This window comes from Macaca thibetana, chromosome 11 (assembly GCF_024542745.1).
Source record: "Macaca thibetana thibetana isolate TM-01 chromosome 11, ASM2454274v1, whole genome shotgun sequence".
Taxonomy (NCBI): domain Eukaryota; kingdom Metazoa; phylum Chordata; class Mammalia; order Primates; family Cercopithecidae; genus Macaca; species Macaca thibetana.
In genome coordinates this window covers 46341953-46360800 of record NC_065588.1, presented here as the reverse complement: position 1 = coordinate 46360800, position 18848 = coordinate 46341953, and the positions used below count along the sequence as shown (strand labels likewise).

Here is an 18848-nt window from a genome sequence, read left to right as displayed (position 1 = left end):
TCACCTATGTTTATCTTCTTAAGTATGAGATTTCTTTATTTTTACTTTTTAAAGTAGAGGGAGAGTCTCTCCTTGCTGCCCAGGATGGTCTCGAACTGCTGGGCTCACGTGATGTTCCCCACCTCGGCCTCCCAAAATGCTGGGATTACAGGCATGAGCCACTGCACCCAGCCAAACATGAGATTTCAACATAAGAATGTTTCAGGTCGGGCGTGGTGGCTCACACCTGTAATCCCTGCACTTTGGGAGGCCTAGGCAGGTGGATGATCACCTGAGGTCAGGAGTTCGAGACCAGCCTGGTCAACATGGCGAAACCCCGTCTCTACTGAAAATACAAAAATCTGCCGGGTGCGGTGGCTCAAGCCTGTAATCCCAGCACTTTGGGAGGCCGAGGCGGGCGGATCACGAGGTCAGGAGATCGAGACCATCCTGGCTGACACGGTGAAACCCCGTCTCTACTAAAAAATACAAAAAAAAACTAGCCGGATGAGGTGGCGGGCGCCTGTAGTCCCAGCTACTGGGGAGGCTGAGGCAGGAGAATTGCGTGAACCCAGGAGGCGGAGCCTGCAGTGAGCTGAGATCCGGCCACTGCACTCCAGCCTGGGCGGCAGAGCGAGACTCCGTCTCAAAAAAAAAAAAAAAAAAAAAAAAAAGAAAATACAAAAATCAGTCGGCCAGGCACGGTGGCTCACGCCTGTAATCCCAGCACTTTAGGAGACCGAGGCGGGTGGATCACGAGGTCAGGAGATCGAGACCATCCTGGCTAACACAGTGAAACCCCGTCTCTACTAAAACTACAAAAAATTAACTGGGCGTGGTGGCGGATGCCTGTAGTCCCAGCTACTCGGGAGGCTGAGGCAGGAGAATGGCATGAACCCGGGAGGCGGAACTTGCAGTGAGCTGATATTGGGCCACTGTTCTCCAGCCTGGGTGATAGAGCGAGACTCCGTCTCAAAAAAAAAAAAAAATCAGTCAGGTGTGGTGGCACACGCTTGTAATCGCAGCTACTCAGGAGGCTGAGGCAGGAGAATCCCTTGAACCTGGGAGGTGGAGGTTGCAGTGAGCCGAGATCGTGCCACTGTGCACTAGCCTGGGCGATAGAGTGAAAAAAAAAAAGAGTTTCAGACTGGGGTCTTAAGTCTTGGCTAAGACTAAGGAATTTTTAACCTGCTCCAAAATACCCTATAGTAGAAGGTGAGTTAGATGCTTTGTTTGTCTTTCTCTCATTACTACTTTTGTTGCAGGGGAATGAATCCATAGTTGCAAAAACTACAGTGACTGTTCCCAATGATGGTGGGCCCATCGAAGCTGTGTCCACTATTGAGACTGTGCCATATTGGACCAGGAGCCGAAGGAAAACAGGTCCATTGAATTTGTGACTAAACTGGCCTGTGTAAAACAGCTAGTAAAATTTTGGAGAGTTGGTTTCTTAGAACCCTCCTGAGGCAGGGATTGGATGTATTGGGTAGTTTCTTACTGCTGCATACCGAGGACCAGATAACTGCTTGTATCATGCTTTACCTTTGAATTGCTAGCCTACTTGCATAACTTTAGTTTTTCTTGAAACTATTTTTTTTTTTTTTTTTTTTTTTTTTTTTTTTTTTTTGAGACGGAGTCTCGCTCTGTCGCCCAGGCTGGAGTGCAGTGGCCGGATCTCAGCTCACTGCAAGCTCCGCCTCCCGGGTTCACGCCATTCTCCTGCCTCAGCCTCCCGAGTAGCTGGGACTACAGGCACCCGCCACCTCGCCCGGCTAGTTTTTTGTATTTTTTAGTAGAGACGGGGTTTCACCGTGTTAGCCAGGATGGTCTCGATCTCCTGACCTCGTGATCCGCCTGTCTCGGCCTCCCAAAGTGCTGGGATTACAGGCTTGAGCCACCGCGCCCGGCCCTTGAAACTATTTTTTTACATAGCCATTAGTACTCACTTTTGGCTATGATGACAGATTACTGTTTATCTCCCAATTAAAATTGGAGCTAAAATTTAGAAGCAGCAAAATACTTAAGAAACAAAGCTTAAAAGTTGCTTGTTTTCTAGGTACTTTACAACCTTGGAACAGTGACTCCACCCTGAACAGCAGGCAGCTGGAGCCAAGAACTGAGACAGACAGTGTGGGCACGCCACAGAGTAATGGAGGGATGCGCCTGCATGACTTTGTTTCGAAGACGGTAAGTCTGTGATTGTTCGTTTTGTTTTAGGTATGTTTTAATTTTTTAATTGTGAAAGTAATAAATACCAGGAATAAAGTTAAATACTTTAGTGTTATAAAGTTAAATGTCAAATTTCCTTCCTCATTCCAATTTTACTCTCCAGAAGTAACTATTGGTTACAGAGGTAAGTTTCTTTCCATTCTGTGAGTAATACTAAATTAAAGAGACCAACCTTTTCTGAAGCAATTGTTAGTGCTTTTTTTTTTTTTTTTGTGAGACAGAGTCTTACTCTGTCACCCAGGCTGGAGTGCAGTGGTGTGATCATAGCTCACTATAGCCTTAACCTCCCAGTCTCAAGCAATCCTCCCACCTCAGCTCCTGAGTAGTTGGGATACAGATGTGTGCCACCATGCCCGGCTAATTTTTAAATTTTTTGTAGAGACCTGGTCTTGCTATGTTGCCCAGGCTGGTCTCGAACTCCTGGGCTCAAGTGCTCCTCCTGCCTCAGCTCCCCAAGTGCTGGGATTACAGGCATGAGCTACCGTGCCTGGCCGATTGTTAGTACTTTTTAGTGACACATGTTTACATTTTTTCTTGAATATATCACCTAAGATTTTCAAAATGTTTTGCTTTTGTACCATTTGATTTCCTTATGAAAATCCAAGCAAATTAACTGAGGCTCAGAGGAGTTGACATTTTTGAGCCACATGATAGTAAGTGACACATTTAACATCCAGGTTTTCTTTTTTTCTTTTTTTTTCATTTGAGACGGAGTATCACTCTGTTGCCCAGGCTGGAGTGCAGTGGCGTGATTTCGGCTCACTGCAACCTCTGCCTCCTGGGTTAAAATGATCCTCCTGCCTCAGCCTCCCAAGTAGCTGGGATTACAGGCGCCCGCCACCATGCCTGGCCAAATTTTTGTACTTTTAGTAGAGATGGGATTTCACCACGTTGGCCAGGCTGGTCTTGAACTCCTGACCTCAGGTGATCCTCCCGCCTTAGCCTCCCAAAGTGCCGGGATTACAGGCATGAGCTACCATGCCTTGCCAACATCCAACATCCAGGTTTTCTGCTCTTTGTAAACAAGTTCTTTCCACTACCTCACACTGCTGCCTTCCAGCTGGATGACCTTAAATGAGTTACTTAAACTCTTTTTGCTTCTGTTTCCTTATCTTAAAATGAAGAAAACAAAACCTATCTTATGGGATTACTGTGAGAATTACATATGTAAATATGTGTAAAGGGCTTGGAAAATATTTTGGCACATACTAAGTGCTCAATAAATGTTAGTTGATTATGGCTGGGAGCAGTGGCTCACGTCTGTAATCCCAGCACTTAGGGAGACTGAGGCAGGTGGATCACCTGAGGTCGGGAGTTCGAGACCAGCCTGACCAACGTGGAGAAACCCCGTCTCTACTAACAATATAAAAATTAACCGGGCGTGGTGGCGCATGCCTGTAATCCCAGCTGCTTGGGAGGCTAAGGCAGGAGAATCGCTTGAACCCGGGAGGTGGAGGTTGCAGTGAGCCAACCTCCATCACACCATTGGACTCCAGCCTGGGCAATAAGAGTGAAACTCTGTCTCAAAAAAAGACAGAAAAAGGCTAGGCCCAGTGGCTCACGCCTGTAATCCTAGCACTTTGGGAGGCCGAGGTGGGTGAATCACAAGGTCAGGAGTTCAAGACCAGCCTGGCCAACATGGTGAAACCCCGTCTCTACTAAAAATACAAAAGATTAGCTGGGCGTAGTGGTGGGCACCTGTAATCCCAGTTACTTGAATGGCTGAGGCAGGAGAATCGCTTGAACCCGGGAGGCGGAGGTTGCAGTGAGCTGAGATTGCACCACTGCACTCCAGCCTGGTTGACAGAGTGAGACTCAGTCTCAAAAAAAAAAAAAAAAAAAAAAGTTGATTATGATGATAATTTTCTAATTCATATCACTCTGTTTCTTCTGCTCTGTTTTATCCCAGGTTATTAAACCTGAATCCTGTGTTCCATGTGGAAAGCGGATAAAATTTGGCAAATTATCTCTGAAGTGCCGAGACTGTCGTGTGGTCTCTCATCCAGAATGTCGGGACCGCTGTCCCCTTCCCTGCATTCCTACCCTGATAGGAACACCTGTCAAGATTGGAGAGGTATGACTTATACGAGCCGTCATTGTTTTACGGCCTCTTTATTCGCCTTTCAAAGGCTTAGTATCAGTTTTTGTTCTAAAATTAATGATCTCAAATATATTTCTTTCCACAAACAATGAATAGAATTGTAAGATATTTACTTGAAGAGTCCTATTTGGGTTTGTCTGTCTAATACCTTTCTAAACCAAACTTCTTTGCCCTCCCCTTTTTCCTCTTCCCTGCTTCTCCTTTCCTCCTCTTCTCCCTTCCTTCCTCACCTTCATCCCATTTTGGAAAATTTCAGACATATATCAAACTAAAGAGATTAGTGTAACTAACCCCTGGTTCTTATCACTTAACTTCCATCACTACTAACTTGTGTCCATTCTCTTTTTTTTTTTTTTTTTTTTTCCCTCTGCTGCCTAGGCTGGAGTGCACTGGCACGATCTCAGCTCACTGCAACCTCTGTCCCCTTGGGCTCAAGTGATTCTCTTGCCTCAGCCTCCCAAGTAGCTGGAATTACAGACATGTACCACCACCATGCCCGGCTAATTTTTTTTTGGTTGTATTTTTAGTAGAGACGGGGTTTCACCATGTTGGCCAGGCTGGTCTCAAGCTCCTGACTTCAAGTGATCCGCCCACCTCAGCCTCTCAAAGTGCTGGGACTACAGGCATAAGCCACCGTGCCCGGCCATGTCCATTCTTTTTTTAATGTCTCTTTTTTTTGAGACAGAGTTTCCATGTTGCCCAGGCTGGAGTGTGGTATTGCAACTTTGACTCACTGCAGCCTCTGTCTCCTGGGCTCAAGTGATTCTCATGCCTCAGCCTCCCGAGTTGCTGGGACTGCAGGCGTGTGCTACCATGCTCAACTAATTTTTTCGTATTTTTAGTAGAGATGGGGTTTTGCCATGTTGGCCAGGCTGGTCTTGAACTCCTGACTTCAAGTGATCTGCCTGCCTTGGCCTCTTAAAGTGTTGGGATTCTAGGTGTGAGCCACGGCACCCAGCCTTTATGTCTGTTCTTGATTTATCAATACTGTCGTTGCCTCTTCCTAACTCTGTCCAATGAATTACTTGGAAGCAAATCTCAGCTATCATATAATTTTATCTGTGATAAAATTATCTTTTTATTCTTGCTTTTATGTTAGACATACTTCATAATAGGGTATCAAGATTAAGTTGCTTATTTCCAAATATTTAACCAGTTTAATCCAAACTGATTAAATCCATTAAGAAATTATTTATTGCCGGGCGCGGTGGCTCAAGCCTGTAATCCCAGCACTTTGGGAGGCTGAGACGGGCGGATCACGAGGTCAGGAGATCGAGACCATCCTGGCTAACATGGTGAAACCCCGTCTCTACTAAAAAATACAAAAAACTAGCCGGGCGAGGTGGCGGGCGCCTGTAGTCCCAGCTACTCGGGAGGCTGAGGCAGGAGAATGGCGTGAACCCGGGAGGCGGAGCTTGCAGTGAGCTGAGATCCGGCCATTGCACTCCAGCCCGGGCAACAGAGCGAGACTCCGTCTCAAAAAAAAAAAAAAAAAAAAGAAATTATTGCTGAGCATGGTAGCTCATGCCTGTAATCTCAGCACTTTGGGAGGCTGAGGCAGGAAAATCACTTGAGCCTAAGAGTTTGAGACCAGCCTGGACAACAAAGCAAGATTCCATCTCTACAAAGAATAAATAAATAAGTTAGCCAGATTAGTGGTGTATGCCTGTGTTTATAGCTCCTCAGGGAGATAGGTTGGACTATTGCTTAAGGTGGGGAGGTTGAAACTGCAGTGAGCCATGATTACACCACTGCACTCCAGCCTAGGGAATAGAGCAAGACCCTATCTCGAAAAAAAAAAAATTTTATTATGTAAGCAACATTAGCAAGAATCAAAATGACTACCTTCCTACCTACTCTTCAGCAAATCAAATGTTATTTTCCCCTAATCCTACAAGTTCTTATCCATGCCTGTACTTTTTTTGGTTGTTTTTTTTTTTTTTTTTTTTGAGAGGATGTTTTGCTCTTATTGCCCAGGCTGGAGTGCAATGGCGCAATCTCAGCTCACCGCAACCTCCACCTCCTGGGTTCAAGCGATTCTCCTGCCTCAGTCTCCCTGGGATTACAGGCATGTGCCACCACGCCTGGCTGATTTTGTATTTTTAGTAGAGACAGGGTTTCTCCATGTTGGTCAGGCTGGTCTCGAACTCCTGACCTCAGGTGATCTGCCCACCTCGGCCTCCTACAGTGCTGGGATTACAGGTGTGAGCTACCGCATCTGGCCACCTGTACATTTTTTTTTACACATGTTCTGTACTCTAATATAGAACCATGGAGTTCTCCCCTACAGGTAGGTTTGTGTCATGATCAACTGTGATAAGATGTGTTAAGTAATTTTTTTTACTGAGGATAATGAAAGCATAAAAAATTATTTTTCTCTTATTCCAGAGTTCTTCTGTTAGAAAAAAAAAATCCGTTTAGAGTAATAAATTATTTTATATTAAAGGCTATACCTGTAACTTCATTATTGCTTTTTTCTGCTGTCCTTGAGTGGATGAGAAGGAGGTAGTTATAGCTGGTGGTCTTATTCCTTGTTCACATAAGAGTGTGGTATATATGAAAGAGAAAAAAAAAAGTGTGGTATATATGATAATAAATCAGTCCTGGCATGGAGGTAGGAAAAATAATTGATAGTCTCTGTTTTAATATATGCTTTGGGAATAGGAATTTAAAAGTAGACATGATGTCCCAGTCTGAGAATAAGATTGGAGGTGGTTCTTCACATGTCGTCTTCATCTGTTGGTCTACATGGTGTAAATAATAATTTAAAACTCTTTTTTTCCAGGGAATGCTGGCAGACTTTGTGTCCCAGACTTCTCCAATGATCCCCTCCATTGTTGTGCATTGTGTAAATGAGATTGAGCAAAGAGGTCTGACTGAGGTAAGAGTCAACCGTAGGAGATGGTGAATTTGTTATTTGTGTTAATTAGGAGGTTTTTAAATAAAAATGTCATTTTGATAATAGACAGGCCTGTATAGGATCTCCGGCTGTGACCGCACAGTAAAAGAGCTGAAAGAGAAATTCCTCAGAGTGAAAACTGTACCCCTCCTCAGCAAAGTGGATGATATCCATGCTGTCTGTAGCCTTCTAAAAGACTTTCTTCGAAACCTCAAAGAACCTCTTCTGACCTTTCGCCTAAACAAAGCCTTTATGGAAGCAGCAGGTAAGGGCAGATGTAACATTTGAATATGAATTCCTCCACGGCAGTAGTTTTCTTACTCTTTTTATTTATTTATTTATTTTTTATTTTTTTAGACAGAGTCTCACTCTGTCACTCAGGCTGAAGTCAGTGGCGTGATCTAGGCTTACTGCAACCTCTGTCTCCCAGGTTCAAGCGATTCTCCTGCCTCAGCCTCCTGAGTAGCTGGGATTACAGGCGTGTGACGTCACGCCCGGCTAATTTTTTGTATTTTTAGTAGAGACGGGTTTCACCCTGTTAGCCAGGATGGTCTCGATCTCCTGACCCTGTGATTCGCCCGCCTCAGCCTCCCAAAGTGCTGCGATTACAGGCGTGAGCTACCGTGCCGGGCCTCTTTTTTGTTCGTTTGTTTGTTTGTTTAAGACGGTGTCTCTGCTGCCCTGGCTGGAGTGCAGTGGTACTATCTCAGTTCACTGTAACCTCCGCCTCCTGGGTTCAAGAGATTCTCCTGCCTCAACCTCCTGAGTAGCTGAGATTACAGGCACACAGCACCACGCCCAGGTAATTTTTTGTATTTTTAGTGGAAACGGGACTTCACCATGTTAGCCAGGCTGGTTTCAAACTCCTGACCTCAGGTGATCCACCCACCTCGGCCTCCCAAAGTGCTGGGATTACAGGCATGAGCCACCACTCCTGGCCACCTTACTCTTTTTATTAGCTCCTGCCTAGTACAGTGCCTGAAACATAGTAGGTGCTCAAGTAGTTTGATGGATGGGTAACTGTATGCGTGTCACCTTTGCCTGTCCTCTTCCTTTCTCATTACGTTATTATGCACAGTGCTCTTCCTTTCTTTCCTTCCTCTCCAGTTAGGCTGGAGCTTTTTCAGTTCTTAGACTATACCAATCTTACTCCCTACTGTAAGGCCTTCACATTTGTTGTCTCAACCTGAATGCTCTTACATTAGATACTGTATGGTTTGCTCCTTTATTTCTTTCATATTTCTCTTCATATACCTTGTCCCCAGAAACACCTTTTCTGACAACCTTATCTAGATTAACGGCTCTCATTTCTTTCTAGCTTCTTGCCTGCCTTGTTTCTTCATTTATGTATGACTCTACCTGATAGGTATTTGCTTTTTGACTGACTCCACCAATAGTATGTAGGTTACATAAGGTAAGGGCTTTATTTACTTCTCCTTTATCCTTGGCACTTGTACCTGGCACATCGTAGGCCCTTAAATATGTTTTATGAATGAATACTTTCTTGGTAATTGTAGTCACTGCAATTGTATGCCTGTCTTCCTAGCACATCTGTTGCCAACTGCTTTCCCTAACTTCAAAGGCCGATTTTTTAAAAGTTCTGACTTCTAATATTGAGCTGTTGGCCAGTATCCTGCTTGTTAATGAAACCAGAGTCTGATGTAGTCATGAACTAATCAGGAGTTTCAGAAGCTTACTGTATAGATGAGACTTTGTGGTCGATAACTTGGAAGCCCGCTGTCAAGGGAAAGAAGTTTAGGCCTCTTGGTGCTTTCTTTTCAATTACAGAAATCACAGATGAAGACAACAGCATAGCTGCCATGTACCAGGCTGTTGGTGAACTGCCCCAGGCCAACAGGGACACATTAGCTTTCCTCATGATTCACTTGCAGAGGTGAGTACCGCAGAAACTTGTTCTGGGAGTTAGGGAATTTTTTTCCAAGGGGAAGATAATGTGAGTTGAGTGTTTGGGAGTATAAGGGATGAATTGTTTTCTTATAGAATTTATATTTTGGTCTGCATTTAAGCAAGGAGCAAGACTTCTAATTTAATATTCTTTTGCTTAGAGTGGCTCAGAGTCCACATACTAAAATGGATGTTGCCAATCTGGCTAAAGTCTTTGGCCCTACAATAGTGGCCCATGCTGTGCCCAATCCAGACCCAGTAACAATGTTACAGGACATCAAGCGTCAACCCAAGGTAGGCAGGTGCAGGGTGTGTGTGTGTGTGTGTGTGTGTGTGTGTGAACTTGTGTAATGTGATAACATAAAAGAAAGTCGAGAAGCCCTGGGCTTTGGAAGTTTGCTAACAGATTTGCTGGCTTTTAGGTGGTTGAGCGCCTGCTTTCCTTGCCCCTGGAGTATTGGAGTCAGTTCATGATGGTAGAGCAAGAGAACATTGACCCCCTACATGTCATTGAAAACTCAAATGCCTTTTCAACACCACAGACACCAGATATTAAAGGTAAGGCCCAAGATGTGCTTCTTCAGGGACTTGGCTCCCTCTTTAGTTTTAGTCATGTACCCTCTTCCTGCCTTTGCTAGAGCTGTTTGAAAATTCTAACATTAAAGGAAAATTTGTATAATTCTACCATTGTAATTTTTTTTCGCTTTTCCATGTTCTCCTTTCTTTATCCATATGGATATATGTTTTTTAAATATAGATATAATAGGCTGGGCATGTTGACTCACACCTGTAGTCCCAGCACTTTGGGAAGCCGAGGCAGGCGGATCACAAGGTCAAGGGATTGAGACCATCCTGGCCAACATGGTGAAACCCCATCTCTACTAAAAATACAAAAATTAGCTGGGTGTGGTGGCACGTGCCTGTAATCGCAGCTACCTGGGCTGCTGAGGCACGAGAATCGCTGGAACCCAGGAGGCGGAATTTGCAGTGAGCTCAGATCGTGCCACTGCACTCCAGCCTGGTAACAGTGAGACTCCGTCTCCAAAAAAAAAAGATATAATAATAGTTTAAATATAATCCATTCTTATTTCACTTAGCATGTTGTGAGAACTTTTTCTCATATATAATCTTATTTGCTTAAATGTTCTAGTAGGTATTAACATTATTTTATAATTTTTCATAATTACAAGTAATGCTATAGTCAATATTATATGTATGTATCCTCTTTTCCCTTAATGATAAATTCCCAAGAGTGGGAATCACTGAATTAAATGGCTTAAACATTTTTACGAATCTTGATATGTTTTACCAACTTGATTTCTTAAATTTCTTTTTTTTTTTTTTTTTTTTTTTTTTTTGAGACGGAGTCTCGCTCTGTCGCCCAGCCCAGGCTGGAGTGCAGTGGCGCGATCTCGGCTCACTGCAAGCTCCGCCTCCCGGGTTCACGCCATTCTCCTGTCTCAGCCTCCCGAGTAGCTGGGACTACAGGCGCCCACAACCGCGCCCGGCTAATTTTTTTTTTGTATTTTTAGTAGAGACGGGGTTTCACCGTGGTCTCGATCTCCTGACCTTGTGATCCGCCCGCCTCGGCCTCCCAAAGTGCTGGGATTACAGGCGTGAGCCACCGCGCCCGGCCGATTTCTTAAATTTCTTATAGGCTTTTCCAATTTCTATTGCTAACCAACAATTTGATATGAATAGGCTGGTTTCACTCCAGTCTCACTGTCATTGGAGACCCATTCTTTCATTATTGCAAGTTCCTTCTAAGGAAGCGTATTGTTTCTTCTAGTATAGCTAAAAGTCAGATGTTTAGATGTTAGATTTGTGAAGTGTGGAGTTAGAGAATGGCCTAAATCAGGAAGTGTCAGCTATTCATTGAGTTCAAAAGATACACTAGTGTGTTACAGAATGATGACAAAAATTATTTCTGGGACTTTGCTAGATGTCTAACCTTAGCTCTTAAGTGCTTCAGAGGGTAATCAGCTTAAAACTAGCCATCTAAAAAGATACCTTCTTTTTTCCCACCTTTCTTAAAAATATATCTGAACTTTGAAGTGAGTTTACTGGGACCTGTGACCACTCCTGAACATCAGCTTCTCAAGACTCCTTCATCTAGTTCCCTGTCACAGAGAGTCCGTTCCACCCTCACCAAGAACACTCCCAGGTATGCAGAATTGGCCTTCCTAGGAAATAAAAAACAATTGCTTTCTTACACTTCCTATTATATTGAAGCTTATTGAAAGAAAAATTGCATTAGATTTTAGCTAGCAACTAGACTTTATAAAAGGGAACGTGGAGCTATAAGGATTCCTTCTTTAAAAAGGTTCTGAAAGTCTTTACTATTTCCCCGCCCTCATTGTAGGTGACTAAGAGTACCTTGCAAAATAGTTGTCTAGGGTTTCCTACTTATAGTGGGTCATATCAAGTAATATTATAGTTGTTTATTCAACCATTTTTTATAGAATACTTGTCCAGTTCATTCTCTTTTGTAGATTTGGGAGCAAAAGCAAGTCTGCCACTAACCTAGGACGACAAGGCAACTTTTTTGCTTCTCCAATGCTCAAGTGAAGTCACATCTGCCTGTTACTTCCCAACATTGACTGACTATAAGAAAGGACACACCTGTACTCTGCTCTGCAGCTTCCTGTACTCATTACTACTTTTAGCATTCTCCAGGCTTTTACTCAAGTTTAATTGTGCATGATCATTTTATTAAAACTATGTATACCTTCCCTTCCTTCTCCTCAAGTCACATAATATCAGCACTTTGTGCTGGTGGTTGTTGGGAGCTTTTAGATGAGACATCTTTCCAGGGGTAGAAGGGTTAGTATGGAATTGGTTATGATTCTTTTTGGGGAAGGGGGTTATTGTTCCTTTGGCTTAAAGCCAAATGCTGCTCATAGAATGAAGATCTTTCTCTAGTTTCGTTTAGAACTGATTTCCATGAGACAATGACAGAAATCTTACTTATCTGATAAGATTGGCTTGTCTCAGGGTGGGAAGTGGGAGGGCAGGGCAAATAAAGGATTAGACCAGAGGATTTAGGATGCCTCCTAAGAACCGGAAGTTCTCATTCCCCATTATGAACGGAGCTATAATATGGAGCTTTCATAAAAATGGGATACATTGAGGACAGAACGAGTGATGGGAATATGCATAGCTTTAATTTGGATGATTAGATCTTTAATAGTGTTGAGTGGCACAACCTTGTAAATGTGAAAGTACAACTTGTATTTATCTCTAATGTGCCACTGGCTGAACTTTGAGTTCATTTGGGGTCAAAGCCAGTTTTTCTTATAAAATTGAATTCATTCTGATGCTTGACCCCCATACCCCCAACCTTGTCCAGTGGAGCCCAACTTCTAAAGGTCAATATGTCCTTTGGCATCCCAACTAACAATAAAGAGTAGGCTATAAGGGAAGATTGTCAATATTTTATGTGGTAAGAAAAGCCACAGTCATTTTTTTCTTTGCACTTTGGATGCTGAAATTTTCCCATGGAACATAGCCACATCTAGATAAATGTGAGCTTTTTCTTCTGTTAAAATTATTCTTAATGTCTGTAAAAATGATTTTTTTCTATAGAATGTTTGACTTCATATTGACCTTTACCTGTAAAACACCTATTTCGGATAATATTTGGAAAAAAAAGTAAATAGCTTTTTCAAAATGAACATGAGGCTGGTTTTCTTGTCTTGGAAGGTAATTTTCAATGCCTTTTTGAAAATCATTTCTGGGGCTGGGCATGGTGACTCATGCCTATAATCCCAGCACTTTGGGAGGCCAAGATGGGTGGATCACCTGAGGTCAAGAGTTTGAGATATGGCCAAACCCTGTCTCTACAAAAAATACAAAATTAGCCGGGCGTGGTGGCACACACCCGTGATCCCAGCTACTCAGGAAGCTGATGTGGGAAAATTGAGCCTGGGAGGCGGAGGTTGCAGTGAGCTGAGATCGTGCCACTGCACTCCAGCCTGGGTAACAGAGTGTGAGACCCTGTCTCAAAAAAAAAAGAAAAAATTACATCCTTCAACATGTCTTGACTCTGTTGTTCATCCCCATTTCCCACTCTCTGGACCCACCCCAGTCTTACCACCACCGGGAGTTTCTTCATTTCTCATCAGTCTTTCTTTGTCCAAACTGGAGTTGTAGAGTTGTCCTGTGCCTGTTGTGTTGTTTAAAGAAACCACAGTCATGAGTTGCATAATGACGGGGATACATTGAGAGGTGCTTCATTAGGTGATTTCATTGTTGTGTGAACCTGAGTGTCCTTACACAAACCTGGATGGTGTGACCTACTACACACCTAGGCTATATGGTAGAGCCTATTGCTCCTAGGCTACAAACCTGTACAGCATGTGACTGTTCTGAACACTGTAGGCAGTTGTAACACATGGTAAGTATTTATGTATCTAAACCGAAAGGGTACAGTAAAACTATGGTTATTATAATCTTATGTGACCACTGTTGTATATGGGATGCATTGTTAATCAAAACGTAATGTAGTGTGTGACTGTACTTAAAAAATAACAACAACTTTTTAAACAAGTCTTTAGGGACCAGAATGGTGCAGATAAAAAAAAAATTGCCTCTGGCTGGCTGACTGCCTAGAACATCCTTCACTGCTGGAAGTGACTCTGGAGTGAGCTGGAATGATTAACTGAGGGCACCTGCACTTGGAACTCTGAAGCTGGTGAACAGAATGTATCTGAGATTGAACGTAAACAGTTGCAGGCTTAATATGTAACTGTGGAGAGAGGAGGCAACCTACTGGCTTTTTTCCCAGGAGGGGGCAGCTTCACGGCAGGGCCCATCTGCCTCAGCAAATTGACAGAGGATGGGTCCCATACCCCCTTTCACACATGCCGGCTAGGCCTTATTTTTTAAAACTCTGCCCTAGATGCTACCTCTTTTCTTATGTCTTTGCAATCCTAGCATTGGCCTGGTTCCATATTTGCTGTTCTGTAGTATCTCCCCAAGGTGCATTTCAAGTCACTAATGTAGAGGAAGTAAATGGATTGTGTAACATTAGTGAAGGCAAGGCTACCCTATGCAGGAACCAATGGTCCATTAACGAAAAAGGAAATCGTCCTGTGTGTCAAATGTTGGCAACCATTTGCTCAGTTTTTGGGCTAGGCCAAGAGACCTTAGCCATGAAAATAATTCGGATGATAGCAAAGGGAAATATATACCCACCTTCAACTTCTTTAACAGTACTTCCTGCGGAACAGTCTGACTTTCCAGGGTCTTCTTAATTAAATTATACCTCCTCAGTGTGAGGGCTGTGGAAGGGGGTCCAGTGCTTTGGTGTAGGCATCACTCCATCTCTTACTCCTAACCCTTTCTGATGTTCCTCTCTTTTAATGCAGTTTAATTTTACTGTCACACTTGCTAATAAACAGAATCTTTAAATTGTGACATTTACCTCTATTCTCCCTGATCTATGCAAGACTCCCGAATTTGATGTTTATCTAACTGGGCAAGCATTACATGGTTGGATTCAGCCGCAACAATTTGAGTTTATTACTGGGTGTTTAACAACTTAGCCTTCCTTAAGAAGGTGAATTCATTGCTTGCAGAGATAGAAGAAGGAATGTGAGTTTTGTTCAGAGGACGTTTAGGGTGCACAATTGATTTACTAGGGGAAAAAAGTAGTCATTTTTGGTTATGAACTGAACCGGTGGCATTGAAAGTGGTCTTGTGTTCTTTTTATTTTATTATTAATTTTATGCCTCCCAAGTAGCTGGGACAACAGGCATGCCCCACCATGCCCAGCTAATTTTTAATTTTTTTATAGAGATGAGGTCTCACTATGTTGCCCAGGTTAGTCTCAAATTCCTGGACTTAAGTGATCCTCCTGCTGCAGCCTCCCAACAAAGTGCTGGGATTACAGGCATGAGCCACTGTGCCCAGCCAGTTCTTGCATGCTTAAATTATTAGGCAGCACAAAATGACAAAGAGAGCCGAGTGAGTACAGGGAGCAAAGGTATCAGGCTTGCTGTTTTTGTTTTGTTATGGTAGGGTCTACCTGCACACCTATTTAGCTTCAGATAGATTGATATGGTTTGTGTCACCACCCAAATCTCATCTTGAATTGTAGTTCCCATAATCCCCACATGTCGTGGTAGGGACCCAGTGGGAGGTAATTGAATCATGGGGACAGTTACCCTCGTGGTGTTCTCTTGATAGCAAGTTCTCACAAGATCTGATGGTTTTATAAGGAGCTTTCCCCCCTTTTGCTCTGCACTTCTTGCTGCTGCCATCTGAAGAAGGACATGTTTGCTTTCCCTTCTGCCATGATTGTAAGTTTCCTGAGGCCTCCCCAGCCCTGCTGAACTGTGAGTCAATTAAACCTCTTTCCTTTATAAATTACCCAGTCTTGGGTATGTATTTATTAGCAGTGTGAGAATGGAATAATACATAGATACATACACACACACGTACATTACACATGATTTCCTGTTGGAAAAGCATTTAGAGGCCCCACTGCTATGCCTGGCAGGCCAAGGGGTTCAATCGTGCATCACCTTTTCTTAGGCTTTCAGCATGGGCAGGGCAAGAGCTGGTGTGGATACCCAGATGTGAGAAGTGAGGGTGGCACAGCTCACACAGTAGGTTCTTGATCAATGTGCTTTGATGATAGTCTGGGTGATGACTCAGGTTTCAGCCACTGATGGAAAAAGCTTTCAAGCATGCAGAGTTGGGGCACGTTAGCCATTCTGCTTTTAGTGTAAACAGGGTTTGGAGAATGGCCACTTAACCTAAGAACTTGGTAATTTTTTTATATGCCCCCTGTAGTGGGGATATTTTGTAAATAAGTGAAGGCGCCAGGCCAGGAGGTCCCTAACTTGAGTAATTTATTACACACTGGTTCTCAGAGCTGTATTTGTTGATGGTTTGTGTTCACAAAGTCAGGTGGAAGACAGCTTGACGCCACCAGGAATAACCTTGTAGCATGTGGGAGTTTTGTCCTCTGCAATTGCGTGGGATGGGGAAGGAGGCTACTTTTCAGGGACTCCTAGTTGGAAGCAGGAATTTTTCCTTTTGTCTACCTTTCTCCCTCTATAACTCTTGCCAGGCTTCATTTAGCTGCATTGTTTTTTATGCAGCATTACTCTCATATCTCACACAATTGGGTACCATCTGTGTGCTAGGCTCAAACACATGTAAATGGATATTTAGACTTATAATAAAGCACCAGTTAAATCTTCTCTGGTCATCACTGAAGATGGAATTAGGAACTGATTCCCCATAAAGTCTTTAGGGAATTTAATATGGTGATTTACCATATATAGAGCGCTTTCATTTATCATCTTACTTGATCTCACTTCACTCAATGGGAGGTGGGGCAGGACAGGTGATACTATCCCAGTTAACAAATTCAGAGAGGTGATTTGGCCCAAACTCCTACCAACTAATGTGTAGCTTACCTGGGGTTAGAATCTAGGAGTTACAGCTTAGTCTGAAGGTTAGCCCTGGTGCTTGCTATTTCAGACTTCAGAGAGCATTGTGGGGCCTGTAAGTGTATTATTCGGTTCTTAAGTACTAGTAAATGGCCTTTGCTTGGAGCCAGTGTTATTCACATTCCATGCAAGGAAGGATCTTGTCCTGCAAAATGAGCAACTATAAAATGAGCAGGCTGTAGAAAGAGATGATCATTTACATTGCAGGAGTTCTCCCTATTATCCTAAGAACTTTTTAAGTCACACCCAACCTAGAGCCGCAGATTGCACTGAGGACTGTATGTATGTGGATGTAGTATGCATTCTCATTATGCATTCTCAGCAGATGACCCAGAAAGAGCAGGGAGGCCCAGACTGCTGGAGAAGGCATGTGGGGCAGAATTTCCTAATGGTTGTCTGGGAGAGTGGAAGACCTGGGCTTGGTGATGTAGGGCTGTTTTCTGTGTGGAAGGAGCAAGATGAGCTGTATGAGTGCTTGAGGTTGCTTCTGGTGGCAGTCTGTTTCCAGGCCACCCCTGTGCATCCTGTGTGCTCTGATGCTCAAAGCCAAAGATAGGCAAGTCTCAGCCAAAGCCATCAGCCTGCTTCTAGAAACGTGTCAGTGGATTAACTTACTAGCTTTCCCCCTGAGTGGCATTAGCTCTCACCCTGTCTCATGCTCACCATCTGGCTTTGAGTAAGAAGTCTTCGAGTGATCTCTCTTCACAGCCTGCTTTGCGCCAGGGCTTTCCGAGGGCTGTGCAGCATTCTCCCTCATCAACCCTAGGGCCCAGTGCTCTCCAAGAAGGGGAGGTCAGTGTGCTGTGTCCACACATATGCATACCTGGGATCTGAAGACTGCTTTAGACCTCAAAGGAAAAAACCAGCTCAAGGGAGAATGAGTCTCCGTGGTTAGTGACCTAAAGTCTTTTGTTGTCAAAACTAGCAAGTGGATCTGTTATTAGGTTAGCTTTTAAAATTGAGTTGCTCCCACCACAGAGAAAGCTCTTTTTGCCAGTGAGATGATAGTTTGTCCGGATTTTGGTAGAGAGAGATTCAAAGGGGCTGGGATTTTTCTTTCTTATTAGAAAGCAAAGCCCGGGGGTGGAGGTGCTTAAAGGAACCACCTCCCTTCCTCCCAGGGAGCTGGCTCTCTCCTCCTAGGTTAATATACATTGAATGGGGCTAAACGCCTGGTGCTTCTGGACAGAGTCCAGCCCCTCAGCTGAGCAGCCGCACTGTGAAGATACAGCTGCTGGCATTAAAGGGCTAAGCCCTTTCCAGCTGCTTTGCTTTAACGGGAATCGCCTGCAGCCGGCAGCTTAGCGGAGCTGTCTTAGCCCGATTAGGAGGAAATGACTAATCTCTGCATCTTCTCATGACACTGCTCTGGAGGCTCGGGGGAAAATAACCCAGTGGGGTGGGAAGTGGTTGGATAAATGGTGCTCGAGTGCGAGGCTCTATCTCCTTAAAACTGTGGTCCCAGCTTGGTGTGATTTGTGTTTGTTTTGCCTCTGTGAAAAAAGGGAGCTGGCTTCTCTTCAGTGGACTCCCTGGCACTGAGGGAGAGGAGACATTCACTGTGAGGGGTGGCCTGGGTATTTAAAAGCTGGTACAGCAACAGATGTGCAGAGTTGAGAGCGTATGGGGGCAATGTATCCATTCCCCTGGGAGGAGGAAGACACCTAAAAGGTCCTCACTTCAGCCTTCCATTCCTCTTTTCATTAAAACCCGATGTAAAGAGCCAAGATTTAGGCCGGGCACAGTGGCTCACACCTGTAATCCCAGCACTTTGGGAGGCCAAGGCAGGCGAATCACCTGAGATCGGGAGTTCAAGACCAGCCTGACCAACATGGAGAAACCCCGTCTCTATCAAAAATACAAAATCAGACGGGCGTGGTGGCATGTGCCTGTAATCCCAGCTACTTGGGAGGCTGAGGCAGGAGAATCACTTGAACCTGGGAGACAGAGGTTGCGGTGAGCCAAGATTGCACCATTGCACTCCAGCCTCGGCAACAAGAGCGAAATGCTGTCTCAAAAAAAAGAGCCAAGAAATGATCATTTCATTGATTGAAAAGATGCAGTTTAGAAAATATTGTTAATATCTCTGAGAATTGGGACATCTTATAATCAATGGCATCTTACTAATATAATGCAGTGTTTCTCAGTAGCTCATGATATAGTAGTGTATCTTGTAATCAATGTTATTTGGGTTGGAAGTGTTAGCTATTCACGTGAGATAGACTGTTGGATGGACTAGCTGTGCAGGCCAAGAAAACAGCGACTTTGCTGT

At 43.9% G+C, this 18848-nt stretch overlaps 2 protein-coding genes across 7 annotated transcripts in view; one reads left to right on the top strand and one right to left on the bottom strand.

Moving 5' to 3' along the window:
- RACGAP1 (Rac GTPase activating protein 1) overlaps positions 1-12787 on the top strand; it is a 37269-nt gene extending 24482 nt beyond the window's left edge. For all 6 annotated transcript variants that reach the window (XM_050748675.1, XM_050748676.1, XM_050748674.1 and 3 more), the window contains exons 8-17: positions 1245-1362; positions 2036-2166; positions 4118-4282; positions 7095-7190; positions 7275-7473; positions 8997-9102; positions 9275-9407; positions 9536-9671; positions 11169-11277; positions 11606-12787. In XM_050748675.1, coding sequence (XP_050604632.1) covers positions 1245-1362; positions 2036-2166; positions 4118-4282; positions 7095-7190; positions 7275-7473; positions 8997-9102; positions 9275-9407; positions 9536-9671; positions 11169-11277; positions 11606-11681 — 1269 coding nt within the window. In that variant the 3' untranslated portion in view covers positions 11682-12787. The remainder of the gene's footprint in view (positions 1-1244; positions 1363-2035; positions 2167-4117; positions 4283-7094; positions 7191-7274; positions 7474-8996; positions 9103-9274; positions 9408-9535; positions 9672-11168; positions 11278-11605) is intronic.
- The window catches only part of LOC126931026 (cytochrome c oxidase assembly protein COX14), a 144039-nt gene that overhangs the window by 119657 nt on the left and 5534 nt on the right, over positions 1-18848 (bottom strand). The window lies entirely within an intron of this gene.